Source organism: Erythrolamprus reginae, chromosome 12, assembly GCF_031021105.1.
Source record: "Erythrolamprus reginae isolate rEryReg1 chromosome 12, rEryReg1.hap1, whole genome shotgun sequence".
NCBI lineage: Eukaryota > Metazoa > Chordata > Lepidosauria > Squamata > Dipsadidae > Erythrolamprus > Erythrolamprus reginae.
In genome coordinates, this window is record NC_091961.1 from 16,984,096 (window position 1) to 17,004,614 (window position 20,519).

The window sequence follows — 20,519 nt, forward strand, 5'->3', positions numbered from 1 at the left end:
GAGCAAAGTTTGGCTACGCTCAGCCCCGGTGCATCTCTAGGCCGCCGAAGACGGAAAAGAGGCTTGCTGTGCGATGTGGAACCGCGGCGCGCAAGACCAGGCTAGGCTTGCCAAGGGGGCGGACGGGTGTTTCCTACTCCGAAACCAGACAAGCCCTCTGACTCTGGCAAAGACTTCCTGAAGTTGCCGTTGCTGTTGCCCAGAGCAAGGCAAGTGAGGAAGCGGCAAGCCTCAAGAAATGGCCCGAGATGGCTCCATTGGGTTGAATCCAGAGGCTGGATTTCACCGTGTTTTGCGTTTGCACGAAACAACAAGCCATGTTATTTTGAACCTAGTGGGCGTGAGTCCTCTCCTCCCCTTATTGTACACCCCCCCCCAAATAATTTGGAAGATATTTGGACTTCAACTCCCAGAATTCCCCAGCCAGCATTCGCAACTCCCAGCATTCTGGGAGTTGAAGTCCAAATATTTTCAAGTTGCCAAGGTTGGGAAACACTGAAGTAGATGCATCATCTGTTACATCGTACTGTACTCATGTACACTCTGTTGTAATATACAATGTGCCCTATATTTCAGCCTTTCCCAATCAGATGCCAGAAATCCCATTCATAGATTGGGGATTGCGATAGTTGGAAGCCCAGCTCATCTGGATTTGGGACTCCCGCTACTCAAATGCCGCCACTTTAGGGAGATCAATATTCTACCTTTGGTTTAAATTCCAGCCATCATTTACCTCTGCAAGAAAAATTAAGAGACGCACAATACTGTACAGTGGAACCCCGACATAAGAGCTGCTCTACTTAAGAGCAACTCGAGATAAGAGCTGGGAGGGGAGAGATATTTTTGTTCTACTTACAAGCCCAAATTCGAGATACAAGCGCCAAGGAGCTGTCTCCTGAAGCCAAACGCTAACTTCCGCGTTCGGCTTCAGGAGACAGCTGCGAAGCGGCGCGCGTGTTTTAAAAGGTTGCAGCCGGCCTGGGGGGCTCGGGGGGGTGCTTGCAGCTTTCTTTCTTGCTCTTTTTCTTTCTCTCTTTTACCTTCCCTTCCTCTATTTCTTCTTTTCTTTCTCCTTCCCACCTTCTTCCCTCCCTCCCTCCCTTCACTCATTCCTCTCTTACTCTCCCCTTTCATAAGTTTCCTTGCTTCCTTCCTCTGTTCCTGTCCCTTCCCCCTTTCTTTCTTTCTTTCTTGCTCTTTTTCTTTCTCTCTTTTACCTTCCCTTCCTCTATTTCTTCTTTTCTTTCTCCTTCCCACCTTCTTCCCTCCCTCCCTCCCTTCACTCATTCCTCTCTTACTCTCCCCTTTCATAAGTTTCCTTGCTTCCTTCCTCTGTTCCTGTCCCTTCCCTCTTTCCTTCCTTCCTTCCCACCCTCCGTCCATTCATTCACCCATTCCTCTCTTGATCGCTTAAAGCCGGTCCCTGGTGCAAAAAGGGTTGGGGACCTCTGTCCTACAGGATTGGGTGGCAGAGAAGTTGAACATATGTAAATTTAAAAGTTTAAGAAAGTTTACAAGTTAAGTGAAAGAAACTTCATTATTCATTTATATGTACATGTACATTTCTTCATTAAAAACATGTCTTTCTGCATAATTTAGACTAACTTTGTGAGTTTTTTGAGGGCTGGAACCAATTAAAATTATTTACATTAATTCCTATGGGGAAAAGTCGTTCGAGATAAGAGCTGCTCGACTTAAGAGCCCAGGACCGGAACGAATTAAACTCGTATCTCGAGGTACCACTGTATACGCAAATCTCTCTCCACTTTTCATGGCTGTGTTTTACTAAGGAGTCTTCTGGTTGCTACAGTTTCACCTGACCAACCTCGAGGAAAGGACAGAAGCGGAGTAAAACCTGGCAGGAATACATTTTCAGAGAGCTAGCTCACTGATGCGCAGCGGGACTTTCTGAATAAATCAACATAAATATACATAGTTTTCCTCTGCAAATTGGGGAAAATATTTGTTTTTCAAACTGCCTCCGCCTCTACAGCTGTGGAATTTAGCAAAGCTGTAAACTGCAAGGGCGTGTATTTCCCCCCCCCATTATTATTATTACATTATGGAATATAATTCTGACTGTGGGAAACACCCCCCCCCCCATGAAATGTTTTGGGAAATATTTAAAAAGGCTGGATAGAATATTTTCCCTAAATGAGAAATGGGGAAAATCTTAAGGGAGGCAGAAAAACGGTCCTGCCCCAAGCAGAAATTATTGAAAAGTATGTTTTCAATGTAATGAACTTTACTAAATACACAAAAGTGAGAATAGGGTAAAATTTAACCCATTAAATTTGACCATCATCTTCCAGGTGCCTTTATGGAAACCCCCTTAACGTCTCTCAGCCACAGCGCAGCCGCCGGAAAGGTTTCTTCTGGCTTTTCCGACGAACCCTCCGCGCCAAGATCTCCAGGTTGTCTCCCTTGCTAACCGCCACCCCCACCTCCTTGCAAGATCAGGCCAAGAGGCCTCTCTCTCCCTTTCTAGCTCTAGGGCTGGTCTGCGTGCGTGATGACGTAGGGAGCGGTAGAGGCGGAGCCCACTGTTGGCGCTGTCAAGTCGAGCGCGCGGGGGGCGGCGGAGAACATCGAAGGGGCGCTGGCAGGTAACGGGCCGTGGGGGCGAGGGGACTGAGGCGCTAAGCGGGACCCCCGAAATCCACGGGCGCAGAGGAACTTTCGGGACGGCGACAGCTGATGCCGCCCTTCCTGAGGGCTGGGGCGGTCCTACAGGCCGGCGTGTCCTTGAGGCGACGTCGCTCGGGATGGAACGGTGGATGGGTGGGCGAACAGGCAGTCAGTCAGACCCCGCGCGCCTTCTCGACTTTCTGGCGCATGCGCCCCCCGCTCGCACTCGCTCGCTTGCTCTGCCCCTTCACCGCACTCTCTCCCCCCCCCCCCCCGCCTTCCTACTTGGGAGTACAGTAATGCCGGCCGGCTGGCTGGCTGAGTCAGTTTCTTCCGGCTTTGCAAGAACCGGGCCGCGCTCCTTTCCCGGGACCCTCTCAAGCGGGTCCGTTGCTGGACGGAGGACTGGGTTAGCCACCCCCACCCGCCCGTCCTTTTCCTTTTGAATAAAAGTCGCAGTGAAGGAAGGAAGGGCCAAGCCAGTAATTAGACCTCTCTGAAGTCTCACTTTGGTGAAACAGCAATACTGACAGTGATTTTTGATAAAGAGAAAAGTTTTACTATACACACTTAGTTATTCCTGTGTGGGCTGCAAAATGTCTAGCAGAGACCTTCAGTGGTGTTTCTTAAACTTGGAAACTTTTAAAGAGGGGTAGACTTCAACTCTCAGAATTTCCCAAATGGAAGTTGGAAGCCCACACTTCTTAAAATTGCCAGGTTTGACAAGCACTGAGCTACAGAAGTCTTGTTTAACACTTACTGCCTTTGTAGAGATCCGAATATATGCAGTGTGCCATCCATCTTTGTAGTTAGTCTCTAGTCCTTAATGTGAACTGTTGTGGATTGTCAGTCCTGGTCTTTGGTTTAGGATGTTGTGGGGATCCCGCAAGTTGTGATGTACTCAATAAATTGTGGTTAGGTGAATCAAAATGTAAATCAAACCCACACATCAAAGCCTAACAAATTGGGATAGGTCTGAAATATTGTAAAACAAATAAAATATTTGGCATTCTCGTAAAGATACTGGATGCCTGACTCTCTCCCACTTCCTTTCATTTTTACTGTACACATTTGCCAGACAAGTGGAGGGAAGAAGTTCAAGTTAGAGATTGAAGCATTTGAAATAAAAACATTTGGGGGGACATTTACAATGAAATAATATAAAAAATGTTTTAAAAGTTTTGGCACCCAAAAACTAGTAAAATTGGTACTACTGTATATGTAAATTCCTATTATAGAAGAATATTCTATAATGAATAGCAACATGATATACCCCCATAGATGTTTGGGTTTCAAACTTTTAAATGTAAAGAGCAGCATATTGACCAGGTTAGCAAGAATCAATGAATTCTTTAAACAAAATAAGTTCATTAGAGCCTAGCCAAATATTACTTCTAATGATTACTGATGGATATAAGAGAACCACTTTGGTGAAGGCACCAGAATGGGAAATTGTGGATGACTTTGGACCAGCCACTTTCTTTCAGCTCTAGGAGGGGGGCAATAGTAAATATCTTCTGAAAATCCTTGCCAAGAAAACTACAGACAGTCAGCAGATGACTTGAAGGCACTCCACAACATGTAAATTGAATTCTTCCATTTGTGTTAGAACTTAACCACTGTATCATAGTATTTATTATTTTGTGCATAACACATGGTGCTCAACTAAAATTCCTTTGGCAGAATTTGTACTTCAGCCTCCTATGGGAATTTATCCATTGTCTTTGCCTATTATGTGAATTAGGCCATCACATTAAATAATATGGCTTGTGATATTATTTGTTATATGAAGATAGCAATTGTGTTTCATAAAGGTACTTTTATAATGTTTCATGAACTCAGTCAAAGTGTTGGAAGGGGCCCTAGAACATAAGAAATGAGTTAAAGACAATAAAAGTATTATTTTGCTTGCTGAGCCAATAGCAGATATACTATTAATGTTAGTATATCTCAGGTACTTACTATTGGGTACATGTTGCAGGAGAAAGATAAAGAGGTAACCACTCTACTTTTGGTTCAGTTACAAGAATGAAAAATGACAGAAATAGCCAGTCTGGTTACTATACCTCATGGAAAAACAAAGCTATACAGTGTTTTTCTCCAAGGTGACTGTGTTCAGTTGAGATGCCCTTGGAAAGGAAAGAAATGTCTATGAGATTTTCTCTCATTAAAATGTATGTCTGTGTAGGGAAATTGTAAGTGTCTGTTGTTTTGGGTATAAGATCATAGTTATTAAACTTGCATAGATTCTTATCAGACTGGATGAAGTCTTGTCAATTGTATTTCTTGTTTTATATTCAGAGCTTAAAATGTTGTTGCTTCTCTTTGTCCTTGTGTTGTTTGGTGATCTCTTTAAAATAATAGTAAAGGAAGCTTGCAGTGACCTTTTATGAGAACTTGGCTCTGGAAACAACAAGCCATATGACTGAGCTGCAGATTTCTTGTGTAGTTTTCAAACAAATAGACATGTAAATTGTACTGTATGCTTTCTATTGAGGTAGTTTTCCATGTCTCACTGTTCTTTCTTTTGTGTAAATACGAAATGGCCTGACATTGAGCCAAACCATTTTATTAGTGAAGTAATTCAGATTACTCAGGATGTATCCTATTCACTCTTATCAGTTGAATATAATGTGATATTGAATATCACCTAGAGGCAGTATGCTTCTCTTTAACTCTACTCATGATATTTAAACCAGGGAAAAATGAATATTGATATTTGTATATTGTAACTAAGAAGATCTCTTTGAAACAAGAAGCTTAAGGAAGTATAGTTTGTCTCTTCTGAACATACATTTTGATACTAAAATGTCATACTACTGTATTTATTTATTTATTTATTCAATTTTTATGCCGCCCTTCTTCTTAGACTCAAGGCGGCTTACAACATGTTAGCAATAGCACTTTTTAAAAAAAAACAGAGCCAGCATATTGCCTCCACAATCCAGGTTCTCATTTTACCCATTTCAGAAGGATTGAAGGCTGAGTCAACCTTGAGCTGGTGATGAGATTTGAACCACTGACCTACAGATCTATAGTCAGCTTCAGTGGCCTGCAGTACAGCACTCTACCTGCTGCGCCACCCGGGCTCTGTATAAATTGTCTTAAAAGTATCTTAGGTTTCACTGTAGTATATAATATTCAATAGAAAGGACTGATTCCCACTCAGCCACAAAAATTCTGAGTGGGATGAAAGTCAGCTGAATGTTCCTTTTCTTTGGAAAGGGATTTTGAAAAAGGTTCAGCTGAGTTAGTGAATGAGAACTGGTTCCCTGCACCCAGCTTTCTGTCACATATTAAAAGTAACATCAAGATGTTCAAGAGTGTATTATTGTACATCTATTAAAGACCTCTATCCCAATTGGTCTCATTTACCTCTACTGTGTTGGTATTTCCTCCATGAAATTAGAAAGATTCATCTTCTTCAGACAAATTACAGAGCAAAATAGTGTATAAGGATAGAGCAGATGCAAATATAACAGTCCTTTTTTGTATTAATTGTATCCGTTCAGATAAGTTAGTCCACAAAATTATTTCTCATTAATGGATGATGATGGTAAATTAATTTGCCAAGAAACCCTCCTTTTTATTTTTCAAATATTGCTTTAAATAAAAGCTTCTATTTTCTAATTTCCAGAACAATCATGCTTACTTTTGTTTGGAAAACTAGTAAAATTAGGCTTCCATGTGATTATTAAAAATAGGAACATGGTCTAAAACATTATATTCACGAGCCTGGTACAGTAGCTTGCCTACTACCTGTTTCCTCCAAAATAAGACATCCTCTGATAATAACTACACAGGCTTTTAAATGCATGGAAATAAAGCCAGGCACTTATTTCAGGGTTCAAAAAAATATAAGGTGGTCTTATTTTCGGGGAAACACAGTAAGAAGTAAGATAATGATTGGAAAGCACCTTATATTGTTTGGATACTGTATATCTGTACTTATCAATGGGTCCCAAGGAAATATTTAAAATAAACATAAAACTATTATCTGAAGGGAAACTAAAGCATTCAGTGTTCAATAGTTTAATAATTTAAATGGAAAAGCCCAGGGTGGCGCAGCAGGTAGAGTGTTGTACTGCAGGCCACTGAAGCTGACTGTAGATCTGTAGGTCAGCGGTTCAAATCTCATCACCAGCTCAAGGTTGACTCAGGCTTCCATCCTTCTGAGGTGGGTAAAATGAGGACCCGGATTATGGGGGCAATGCGCTGGCTCTGTTATGGGGGTTAATGCGCTGAGTCTAAGGAGAAGGGTGGCATAAAAATTGAATAAACAAATAAATAATTTAAATAGTCTTGATTAGTTTAATATTTGTGAAACACTTTTAAGTTAAATAGATGATTAAGAAATGAATATTGTAAAATAATTGATTTAGGTAAAACAATGAGTTTTAAAGAATCAGAATATTTTTATAGTGAACTTCATTTAAAATTTATAGTCAAGTTAAAATCTATCATAAACTATGTATCAACTCCCAAAGTATCCCTGACCTGCTCTTGAGTTGCCATAGGCAACATAGGAACCCTGACACTATGAACTACAGGGGGTGGACAAAAAACCGGAAAAATCTTGAAAAATCATCAAAATATATTTTACTATGGTGTTGGTCCACCTTTTGCGGCAAATACAGCCTCAATTCTCCGAGGTATTGATTCATACAAATTGGGAATTGTTTCCAAAGAAATTTTAGCCCATTATTCAGTTAAAGCACCCTCCAGTTCTTTTAGAGACGATGGTGGTGGAAATCGACTTCTTACTTGAATCTCTAAAATCAACCATAAATGCTCAATAATGTTGAGGTCTGGTGATTGTGGTGGCCAGATGAGATGCTGAACTTCATTAGAATGTTTCTCGTGCCATTCTTTAACACTCCTTGCTCTATAGATTGGTGCATTATCATCTTGAAAGATGGCATCCCCCTCTGGAATCAGTTCTTGAACCATAGAATGAATTTGGTTCCTAAATAGTGATGGCTGTTAATTCTTCCATGAAGGGAAATCATTGGCCCAGCGGGTTTCCAAGAAATAGCACCACAGATCATCGCTGAACCCCCCACCATGTTTGATGATTGGGAGAAGGCAGTCTGGATGAAATGATTCTTTTGGCTGTCTCCAGACATAAACATGGCCGGAGGTCGGAAAAAGGGTAAACGATTCATCAGAGAAAATCACATTTTGCCACTGCTTGAGGGACCATTTCTGGTGGTTTCTACACCACTCTAAATGCTTTGAAACATTTGTCTTTGAGAGCAGAGGTTTTCTAATTGCAGCTCTTCCGTGGAATCCAGATTTGTGACGCTCCTTTCGAACAGTTTTTGTGGAAACTGGGTTCTGTATGTGTCTATTGAGCTCTGCAGTGATTTTAGGAGCTGTGGTCATGCGATCCACTCTAATAATTTGCTTTAGAGTCCGACGGTCTCTCTCAGACAACTTAGACTTTCGACCAGACCTGTGCTTGGCTGAGGACGTTTTCCCTTCTCTTTCAAAAGCAGTCATTACTTTTGAGACATTACCTCTTGAAATGCCAAACATTTGGGCACTTTCTGTTACACTAGCGCCTGCCATTCGAGCACCAACAATTTGGCCTCTTTGAAAGTCTGAGAGGTCTGCCATTTCTAGAAGGCTATAACCAAGTTCCTTAAATTTCTGTTAAAAAAAAAGGTAGTTTAAAGAAACATCAAATAACAGAATTTTTTTAAAAAAACAAAAAAATATTAAAATATGTCAAGTTTTGATTGATTTGAACATGTTCAAACATTATGATGCCAAAAAGTCAAGTGTTTCCATTTCTTTGTCCACCCCCTGTATTTTAAGTCTAATAAATACTTTATAGTAACTAGAAACAAGTAATTTTGGGTAGTTTATAATTTTTGGTATAGTTTGTTTATTAGTAATGATCAGAGTTTTGAATTGAGTTTCAAAATGTGTTCTTTGGATAATGCAGGAGCATAAACATAATACCTCTTTAAAATATTTGCAAATTTTCCCAACATAGTTTACAATTTCAAAGCTATTCGGGTGTTTTAAATATTTTTTAAACAGGAACTATTTTCATAGTCCCAGATGAACTGAAGCATCATTTTTTAATTGAATCCACATTACTGAAATCAGGATGCTATGATTACTGACCTTCCCTCCTAGCATAATCAGTGCAGGGGTGAGTGAATAATATAATACACTGTTCAAAAAAATAAAGGGAACACTCAAATAACGCATCCTAGATCTGAATGAATGAAATATTCTCATTGAATGCTTGGTTCTGTACAAAGTTGAATGTGCTGACAACAAAATGAAATTGATTGTTAATCAGTGTTGCTTCCTAAGTGGACAGTTTGATTTCACAGCATTTTGATTTACTTGGAGTTATATTCTGTTGTTTAAGTGTTCCCTTTATTTTTTTAAGCAGTATATATAATAACTGATATTTCCTCCAATGAAATGGACCATGAGCCATTAAGATATAGACAATAAACTGAGTTATCTTTTAAGGAGTCCTAAGACTGTTACTGTTTTTATGAAGAACTGACAACACTACTACTCTTTTGGACATTGTTTTATGTTGGAATTCCTCAAGCTGTCTTGTATTGTATGACAGTCACCTCTTAATTTAAATTTATTTTGAGGCTAATGCAAAGGAATTATTAAGGAAAATTATTTTAAACCTAATTATAAGCAACTGCTTTTTAGAATATTGTACTAGAGAAAATTCAGGTGTTCAAATTGTCACACTCTCATAACTTTGTTGATGTGCAAAAACTATGTATGAAGGGAAAGTTAGCATTGAAACAGTTATTATTTATTTAGCATATGGCAGCATTGAAATAGTGAATGGATTAATTAAGAGTTCATGGGAAAAACCTGGATTTACAGTATTTATTTATTTATTCAATTTTTATGCCGCCCTTCTCCTTAGACTCAGGGCAGCTTACAACATGTTAGCAATAGCACTTTTTTAACAGAGCTAGGCTATTGCCCCCATAATCCGGGTCCTCATTTTACCCACCTCGGAAGGATGGAAGGCTGAGTCAACCTTGAGCCAGTGATGAGATTTGAACCGCTGACCTTCAGATCTACAAGTCAGCTTCAGTGGCCTGCAGTACAGCACTCTACCTGCTGCGCCACCCCGGCTCATAAGTGTGAACAGATGGTAGATAGAGACTGCTGTCTGGAAACTATTATTTATGTTAGTGGAACCTTTTGGGATAAGAGTTGTATCATCAGCTAAATTATAGGATAGATGGAAAGTAGTTCTACCATTAGGAGTAGACAATACAAGCTATATAATTCACCTCATATTTTTTTAGTTCTTTGATTTCTAAATCTGTAATGGAAACGGCATGAACTAGAGGGATTCTTAATCAGATCCACCACATCTCTTATACAGTATTTTCCATATGAATAGTGAAAGACTCTAAATATAAATTGCCATAATCTGTGGTGAACACTTAATTAATTTAATAGTCTGTATACTTCTATTTAATTGCTGACTCTGATTTTCATTTTCCCCCCAACAGGAAGCTGTCTGTTGCTGCAGGACAAAAATGTTTCACTTAAGGACTTGTGCTAATAAACTAAGGCCATTGACTGCCTCACAGACTGTTAAGACAGTTTTTCAAAACAAACCAGCAACAGCACCAAGGACGTTTCAACAGATCAGGTGCTACAGCGCACCTGTTGCTGCTGAGCCATTTTTGAGTGGGACTAGTTCAAATTATGTGGAGGAAATGTACTATGCTTGGTTGGAAAATCCCAAAAGTGTACATAAGGTAAGGAGTAGCCTCCCTAGAATAACGCATTTGGTACCCATGGTTTAAGGCTAAACATTTTCAGGTAAGTATAGTTGGTCATAGCAGAAACTCCACCTTGAAGATGATGCTGGAATCTTTCAGTTTATTCCAGTTCTACAGAAACATGGTCAACACAGCACAGAACTAATAAGAAAGGCAACATCGGAAAAAATTATAGAAGTTTGTGATCATCTTCTGAAGAATTCTAATTTCATCAAGGATACCAAAAAGAGCAATTTCCCTTTATTATTATCTGAGGAATCACAAAATGTCTGTGGATCTTTGCTTCTGAAGTAATAGAGATGGATTATGGATTGGAGTAAAGCATTTGTACTGTTTATATTCTAAACTGTTTGTGCTGTTATATAATGACTCTTTATACTATTGTATTTTATTATTTCAAACCAAATTCAAGAACTAGTGCAAGGTACAGTTTGCAAAGGTTGAGATTATTTAGTTGTAGACTAACATTATTTGTGCTAACATTATTTCTATACGTCACAACATACCAGAGGATAAAACTACATTATGAGATGCATAATAGTCTTATTTTTCTATTGCTCTGTTTCAAAACTATATAATAGAGTATTCATTAGTATTGGTTACTGCTTTGAGCAAGAAATCCTTTGAATTGAACAGCTAAATATGGCCATCAGAAAGAATTGGGCTGGAATAGAACATTGAATTTAATTGGTAATCATTACATATTTGAACTTTGAGTTTCTGTTCATAGCTCAAGTTAGTTGCAACACCAATAGATTCTCTAAACTTTTCTTAGAGAAAGTAGTCCCTGCCTCATGAGATAAGAGTGAATAAAAACTTGGCGACTTGTTTGAAGGTCATACATTTATGGCATAGTAATCAGGTCCACTGACCTATTGTAAAACTGGCTAATTCAACATGTAATTTCAAAGATAATGACAGAGCAAAAGGGAAATAGAGATAAAGATAGAATTCATGTTAGAGATAGTTTATGGATAAGCACTACAGTAACTTTTGGTCTGAAGCACTTAAATACTATGGACAATTTAGGAGAAATGGAGAACAACACAAACTTGGTTGGCTGATTACATTGACTGCTATTGGCCTATTGAAAAGTACCAGTATTTTTTTCACTGATTCCATATTTTACCAACTGTCACTGAAAAATGAAGCATCGTAAAACAATTTTGCTACTTACTAGGCATCATAATTTGAATTTCTTTTTTCAGAATATACACCATTTATAAAAGCCCATAAAGTGCTGTAGAAATTAAGGTGTCTCTATTCAGTAGGGAAGTATTCTGAAAGTACAACTTGATTTTTTCCTCTATTTTTTGGAGGGGAGGGGTTCATATTTATAAAAGTGCAGGTTCAAATATTCTATTTTGGATTTTTTTTATAATGAGAAATTCTTTAAAAATGGAATAATTTGCAAATAAAATCTGATATACACATTTCTATGCTACCTAAATTATAGTACAGTGGTACCTCTACTTAACTTTATCCGTTCCATGACTAGGTTCTTAAGTAGAAAAGTTTGTAATTTTTCCCGTAGGAATCAATGTAAAAGCAAATAATGCGTGCAAACCCATTAGGAAAGAAATAAAAGCTCGAAATTTGGGTGGGAGGAGGCAGAGGAAGAAGAGGAGGACAGTCACTGCCGAAGGAAGAAGGTGAGGGGATATGAGTAAAAAAAAATTCAAAACTTTAAGGCTTAAAACGAAAAAAAAGAGGTACTCTGAGCCGGCGAGGAGAGAAACCTAGGCGGGCAAGAGGGGGGAACCTCCCGCTCCTTTGACCGAAAGGCAGCTGCTGCTTTTGCTACCTACTTTCTCTTCCTTCCCATGCTGAAGGGCTGCCCTCCTCTCTTGCTTGCTTGCTTTGTAGCCGGTACCTTTCCTTCACTATGGTGACTCCTCAGCTGAAGCTGAGTTGATCCGGCTGGGGCAAAGTGCCCCCTTTTGCCTTTCCGCGCCCAGATGCTCCAGGAGGGTGTATAGGAGGCAGCACGAGGAAGTCACCACAGTGAAGTGGTTTACTCCCTCCCCAAGTGCCCAGAGAAAGGAAAACGCTCCGTTCGCTCTGGGCTGCCCAGAGCGAAGGGAGCGTTTCTTTTCTCTGGGCGCTGGCAGAGGTTTATTCCCTCTCCTATCGTCCAGGGAAAGGAAAATTCTTCGTTCGTTCTGGATTGCCAAAGCCTCCTTAAGCACCACTGAAAGGCTCCTCTGGCATCCCAGAAAAGCCCAAGATGGCTGGGATTAAAGGGGGAATGGCAGGAAACTTGCCAGGCCTTTGTGCCGCTCTCAAATTTCCTGGGAAATTTTTCCGGGCTCGGGTTCTTAAGTAGAAAATGGTTCTTGAGAAGAGGCAAAAAAATCTTGAATACCCGGTTCTTATCTAGAAAGGTTCTTAACTAGAGGTGTTCTTAGGTAGAGGTATCACTGTATCAAGATTATTTAAAATCATACAATCAAACCAGAAACCGCCCCAAGTCTGTGGAGAGGGGCGGCATACAAATCTAATTAATAATAATAATAATAATAATAATAATAATAATAATAATAATGAGCCACTGTGCAATGCTATCGACTCAATTAACTAGGGTTCTCATCAAAGAGCAGAAACACCCCCCCCCAAATATTTGGATTCTTTAAATCAGAATTGGGAAACATTGCCATAAGACATTACTGAATATGATTGATTCAGTATGCCTCAAACAGCATGACTTACATGTTGTGAGCCGCCCCGAGTCTTCGGAGAGGGGCGGCATACAAATCTAAGTAATAAATAAATAATAAATAAATAAATGACTAATAGTGAGGAATGTTGAGATACTTTAAAAAAAACCCTCCATTCTAAATACTCCTTTTCACTTTTTCCAGTAATTAAATTCAAATTTACTCTAATTTCCTTTGAATCTTTCCTCCAATATCTTTCCCGATAAAAGACTTTTTATGTTAAGTATTTTATAAAATCTTGAGATTGGGCTCAGGCTCAGTTGGATTTGTTGCTAATGTACCTGCCTCCTAGTTGTGATACAACAGCCTTGCCTGCGCTGCTAGAGGCGGTAGCAGGGTTGGCGGTGGAGTTCCCCAGGTTTATGGTTCTGGGAGACTTCAATTTATCGTCACTCAGTGAATCCTCTGATGCAGCTCAGGAGTTCATGGCTTCCATGGCAACCATGGATCTGTCCCAAGTAGTTCAAACTCATGGGGGCGGGAGAGACACACTTGACCTAGTGTTGCTCTCAGGGCAATGGAGTCATGAGCTGGTATTAAGGGACATAAATGTTTCTCCTTTCTCATGTTCAGATCATTTCCTGCTGAGACTGGACTTTAAGACACCACGCCTCCAATACAGGGAGGCGGAGCCGATTAAGTGTTTCTGCCCGAGATCTCTGATGGACCCTGAAGGGTTCCAGAGGGAACTTGGGAAATACCTGACTCTCTTGCCCACAATCTGGCTAAGTCCCTGGTGCTTGCCTGGAACAGGGCTTCATTAGGGGCACTGGATCCGATTACACCTTTGCAACCTCTCCGTGGCAGTGGTTTCAAGAGAGCTCCTAGATTTACTGAGAAGCTTCAAGAGATGAAATGCCAGAAGAGATGTCTAGAGCGACGCTGTAACGCTGAATCTGACCGAACACTCTTAAAAGCCTTTATTACGACTTACGTAGTGGCAATATAGGTGGCAAAATGTTTGCATTTTTCCGCACTTATTGCATCCACAATTCGTGCCCAGGCACCCTTTTTAGGGTGACTCCTTCCCTTCTCAGTGTGGAGAGAACAGAGGAGCCCTTGCAGGGTAGAGCTGAGGAATTTGTTCAGTTTCTGGTGGACAAAGTTGCCCAGATTCAGATGGACTTGGATTCTGATTGGGCAATTCCAACCGAGATGACAAGGGTAGGTCTATCCACAGTAACTGAATTTAAACATGCCTGGGATAAACATATATCCATCCTAAGATAAAATACAGAAAATAGTATAAGGGCAGACTAGATTGACCATGAGGTCTTTTTCTGCCGTCAGACTTCTATGTTTCTATGTCTTAGACCTATTGTGTGGGACGAGAAATGTAGATGAGTATTAATTGGCTAAATGTTAGATGGGCTGAAATAATTTTTAAATTTGGGATTACGTAAATGTACTATTTAGAGGGGGGAAGAAGTCTGAAATTTGTATATGTTTATGTTTTGTTTTTAATTTTCTTTTGTTAACATCTGATTGGGTATACAAGGTTTTCTTGGTTTACAGAAAAATGTATAAAGAAAAGGAAGCACTTTGGCATAATGGTTAATAAGTTAGAAATATAATTGGTGTACTTTTTGAAGGAACATTAAGGAGGGAATTTAATTAAAAGAAAATGTTTGTCACTGGATGACAAAATTAGAAAAAAAACTTTAGCAGCTTTTTTGATTATTGATATTAGTTACTAACAAAATACTGCATTTTATTCACGGAAAATTAGATGGTACACTGTATTGTTTGTATGTTCAGAGAAAAATTAAAAAAAATTACCCCCCCCAAAGGTCTTTCCTTCCTATGTCCCTCCATTTTATTCTTCCTCCTTCCTTCCTTGTTCTCTCCATTTTTCCTTCCTTCCTTCCTTCCTCCCTCCATTTCTCCTTCCTTCCTCTCCACTTCTCTCTTTCCCTCTCTCTTTTTCCCTTTTCTTTCTTTCTCTCTGTCGCTCTCATTTCTGTGTACTTCTCCCCACTTCTTTCTCTCATTTGTTTTTTGCTCTCATTTCTCTCACCTTCATTTCTGTTTTTCTCTTGCTTTCATCTTCCTTTTTCTTTCTCTCGGGCTGCAGGATTAGGGTGTGGGCTGATGGAGACCTTGCGCCGATCAAGGCGACTCTGTGGGCTTTCTCAAGCATCTGGATACACAGAGTGCCGACGCATGCCTGCTTTTCTTCAGCTGCCACCGCATGTCCCATGTCACTTGCCCAGCAGCAGGCGTTTCTCATGGGGTCCCTGCCAGCAGCGACCCTATTTTGGATGCCTGTGGCGACTAGCCACCACCATTCAAACTGGAGGTGGTGCCGGCAGGGACCCCGCGAGAAATGCCCTCCGCTGAGCAAGTGATATGGGGAGCGTGGCGGCAGCTGAGGGGAAGCGGAAGGGTGTCCCTCGGCGCTCTGTGTATCAAGATGCTTGAGAAAGCCCATGGGGCGGCCATGATCGGCGTGAGGAGACTGGCTTCCATCAGCCCCCACCCCAATCTTTTGCCTTCAGGGGGTCGCAGGGGAGGTGGGTGCATGTGACGGCAGCCCCAGACAGAGCTGGAGGAGCCGGGTGGGGCTCAGAGCCCACGGGGGTTTCTCCCCCGCCGACAGCTTGGGAGGGGCAGATCAGCTGCCAGACAGGGAGAAACGACTCCACTGCACGGGCTTGGAAAATGCTGCATGGCGTTTGGCATTTGCCTGCGCCCCAGTGCACCACACACATTAGAGGAAACAGTGACTACAACTGCTCCAGAATGCAGCCACGCGGGCTGTTGTGGGTGCACCTAGGTACACCCACATCACACCAACCCTCTGTGAGTTGCACTGGCTCCCAATCAGTCTCCGGGTGCAATTCAAGGTGTTGGTTATTACCTAGAAAGCCCTGCATGGCTTAGGGCCAGACTATCTTTGCAACTGCCTTCTATCACATAGCTCCCAGCGACTGATAAGGGCCCACAGAATTGGCCTTCTCCAGGTCCCGTCAGCTAAACAATGTTGCTTGGCAGAGTCACCGGGAGGGCCTTCTCTGTGGCAGCTCCAGCTCTCTGGAACCAGCTACCTCCTGAGATCTGTACTGCCCCCACCCTACTGGTCTTCTGGAAAGCTGTAAAAACCTGGCTTTTCTGACAGGCCTGATGATGCATCATCTAGATCCAGCTATAAAAGATATGCATGGTTTTATTATGTGTTTTAAATTGTCTTTTTAAATTGTACCTTTTTTAGATATTTTAATATTAATTTGTGTGTTCTGTGAGCCACTCTTTAGGGAGTTGGGCAGCATACAAATAGAACTAATAAATAATCTTTCATCCCTTCCCATCCTGTTACTCTTTTCAAAACATATCAATCTACTTTCTTTCTATAGTATTTATTTATTTATTCATTATTAGAGTTGAAAGGAACCTTGCAGGTCATCAAGTCCAACCCCCTGCTCAACAGGAAACCCTACACCACCCCAGCCAGATGGCAGTCCAATTTTGTTTTGAATGTGTCAAGTGATTGGGTGTTCACAACCTCTACTGGCAGGCTGTTCCACTGGTTGATCACTCTCACCGTCAGAAAATTCTTCCTTATTTCCAGGTTTGGTCAGTTTCCATCCGTTGCTCTTGGTCTGGCCCTCTGGTGCCCTGAAAAATAGTGTGACCCCCTCCTCTCTGTGGCAACCCCTCAAATATCTGTATACTGCTATCATGTCCTTTCTGGCCCTCCTTTTTGCTAAACTATCCATGCCCAGTTGCAGCAACCTCTCTTCGTATGTCTTGGTTTCCAGTCCCTTTATCATTTTAGTTGCTCTTTTCTGTACTTTCTCTAGAGTTTCAATGTCCGTTTTATAGTGAGGTGACTAAAATTGAATGCAGTACTCTAGGTGTAGTCTGACTAGGGCGTAACAGAGTGGTATTAATATCTCCTTAGTCTTGGAGTGTTGATGCAGCTTAAGATTGTGTTGGCTTTTTTAGCCGCCACTGCACATTGCTATTGTTATTGCTATTTAGTTGGTTATCCACCAAAACTCCAGGATCTCTCTCACAGTTGCTGCTGTTAAGTATGTTTTCCCCCAATTTGTATGCATGTCTTAGGTTTTTCCTACCTAGGTGTAAGATTTTGCTTTTTTCAACATTAAATTTCATTTTGTTAGTTTGAGCCCACAGTACTAATCTATCTAGATCTTTCTGTATTTTGAGCCTATCCTCTGGGACAATGGTAGGCAAAGTTGGCTCTTCTATGACATGTGGACTTCAACTCCCAGAATTCCTGACCTAGCATGATAGGTTTAGGAATTCTGGGAGTTGAGGTCCACAAGTCATAGAAGAGCCAACTTTGCCTACCCCTGCTCTGGGGTATTGTCTACCCCCACCAGCTTGGTGTCGTCTGCAAATTTGATTAGTTCCCCCTCTATTCCCTCACCTAGGTCATTGATGAATATGTTGAAGAGCACTGGGTCCAGGACTGAACCCCGAGGTACCCCACTGCCTACCTGCTCCTATGTGGATTTGGTGCGGTTGGTCAGCCAACTGTTAATCCATCTACATGTGTTCTAGTCTGTCCCACTTTTTTCCAATTTGTAGAGTTAGTAGGTTGTGATCTACTTTATCAAAGGTTTTACTAAAGTCCAAGTACAGTATATTAGATCTATTGCATTACGCTGGTCTACTGATTTGGTTATGGAGTTGAAAAATGATACGAAATTGGTTTGGCATGATTTACTTCTGACAAATCCATGTTGGCTGTTGGTTATGTATCTTGTTTGTTTCAAGATAGTGGCAGAGCTGTTTTTTAAAATTATTTTTTCTAGTATTTTTCCAAGTATAGATGTCAGACTGATTGGTCTGTAGTTGCCTGGGTCTGTTTTTTCCCTTTTTTGTAGATGGGGACTACGTCGGCTCATTTCCAATGTTCCAGTAGTTCTCATGTGTTCCATGATTTTTGGAAGATAAGAAGTAGTGGTTCTGCGATGATATCCGCCAGTTCTTCTTTTTTTAAAAAAAATATTTTTATTGGTTATTTTTAAAATGTATGACAAAACAGGACAAACAACATTCAACACATAAAGCTAATTCTAAGTTAGATCAATACAGAAAGATAAACTTATCAGTATAATATCTCCAAGTAATCAATAACTACATTGAAATCTAACATCTATATAGTTATAATTGACATAATTAAGATCAATTAGCAAAAATAAATTTATCCAACATATATCTCTATGTAATATTCAATCTAGTAATATATTATAATATATTAAGCAATTTAATGCTTTATTTCCATATTTTCAAAATCTTTAAAATTCTTTTTTTGTATTCCACCAATTATAAACTTTCTGCCAAATTTTATAAAATTCTGTTTCGGCTTGGTTATTTAACCGTCTTGTCATCATGTCTGATTCTGCACATTCCATAATTTTCTTTAAAACCTCTTCGTCTTTAGGAATTTCCTTTTCTTTCCATTTTTGTGCATAAGTAATCCTAGCTGCTACTAATATATGAATTATTAAATAATATATTTCTTTTTATATTTGACATCTGTAATGCCTAGTAAAAAAAATTCTGGGGTCTTCCTAATTTCTTTATTTGTAATTTCTTTTAACCATTTTTCTACCTTATCCCAGTAAATCTTAGTTTTTGGGCATGTCCACCATGAGTGGAAGTATGTGCCAATTTCTTTTTTGCATTTCCAACAAATAGGTGAAGCACTTGAAAACATCTTAGAAATCCTATTGGGTGGCAAATGCCATCTATAGAACATCTTTATTTGATTTTCTTTAAAAGAGACTGGTTTGGTTATTTTCCAATTATATGTCCAAACCTTTTCCAAAATTTTTGCAGCAACTGATCATATTATCTTTTAATATCCAACTTATTGTCTTATAATTTATTAAGTATTTATATAACTTCCCAATCAATTTTCCCTGGTTTTGAATTAGCAATTTCCCAATTATGTTATTATCCTTCTGAAAGATAAATGTTCTTATATCTTTTTGGTATCTTGAGTTAATCTGGGTGTATTGCAACCAATCTATTTCTACCCTTGACTTGTAATTCTTGTCTCGTTTTCAATTTTAGTTGATTATCAAGTAAATCTCTATATTTTCATATTCTACCTTCTTTTAGTAAATTAGGGTGAGAGATAGATTCTATCGGGGAGATCCATTCTGGCATTACTAAGAAGTGATTCTTTCTTATCCCATTCCATACTTCTATTAATGCTTTCCTAATTATATTTTTCTTAAAATATGAATGGGTTTTAAGCTTTTCATACCAAACAAATGCATGCCAACCTAACATTAGATCATGGCCTTCTAAATTTAATAATCTACTATTATCCAATGTTAGCCATTCTTTTATCCAAGATAATGCTGCTGCTTGATAATATAGTTTCCAATTTGGGAGGGAGAGCCCTCCTCTTTCTTTCCAATCTTCTAATGAACTTTGTTTTATTCTAGGTTTCTTGCTTTGCCATATAAATTTTTTAGTGATCTTAGTTAACTCGTTAAAGAAATTCCCTCCTGGATTTATTGGTATTACCTGAAATAAGAACAATACTTTAGGTAAGATATTCTTTTTAATTGTAGAAATTCTTCCTATTAAAGATAACTGTAAATTATTCCACATTTCCAGGTCTTTTTTAATTTGGCCTAATAATTTTATATAGTTATCTTTTTTAGTGATATAGCTTTAGCGGTGATCCAAATACCCAAATATTTTACTTTTTTTGTTATTTTCATATTTGTTAATTTTTCTAGTTGGTTTGTCTGTGGGTCCCTCATGATTTTTGTAAGTATTTGTGTTTTATCCTTATTAATTTTCAAACCTGCCACTTTCCCACATTCTTCTATTAAATATATTAGTTTTAATATTGATGTCATGGGATCTTCTATTATGAAAACGACGTCATCGGCAAATGTTTGTGCTTTGTATATTTCTTTTTTAATCTGTTATCCTTTTATATCTTTTTCAGTTCTTATTTTTATTAATAATATTTCTAATGTTAAAAATAAATAATAATGGGGATATAGGGCAACCTTGTCTGACACCTTTTTGTATTTCCAATCTTTCTGTTTGTTCATTATTTATTATAATCTTCGCTGATTGATCGGAATAAATAGCATCTATTATATTGAAGAATTTAGTTCCCACATTCATCTTATTTAATCGCATTTTCATAAAAAGCCAGTCTACATTGTCAAATGCTTTTTTGGCATGAGAAATACTAGTACCATTTGCTTTTCAGAATGTTGTTCGTAATATTCTAAGGTATTTATTATTGCCCTCAAATTATTTTTAATTTGTCTACCTGGTAAGAATCCATTCTGGTCTTCATTTTTTAAAAAATATATTTTTATTGATTTTTTAAAATTTTTACAAAAAACAAAACAGAAAGCATAAAGTGTAC

General features: G+C 39.2%; 1 protein-coding gene across 5 annotated transcripts in view; it reads left to right on the top strand.

The window, feature by feature from the left end:
- The first annotated feature begins 2,507 nt into the window (after window positions 1-2,507).
- OGDH (oxoglutarate dehydrogenase) overlaps window positions 2,508-20,519 on the top strand; it is a 114,113-nt gene continuing 96,101 nt past the window's right edge. For 3 of the 5 annotated variants that reach the window (XM_070765544.1, XM_070765542.1, XM_070765546.1), the window contains exons 1-2: window positions 2,515-2,606; window positions 10,149-10,400. In XM_070765544.1, coding sequence (XP_070621645.1) covers window positions 10,176-10,400 — 225 coding nt within the window. In that variant the 5' untranslated portion in view covers window positions 2,515-2,606; window positions 10,149-10,175. Of the gene's footprint in view, window positions 2,607-4,189; window positions 4,210-10,148; window positions 10,401-20,519 lie in introns of those variants that run through there. The other 2 variants (XM_070765547.1, XM_070765543.1) reach the window with 2 other exon arrangements.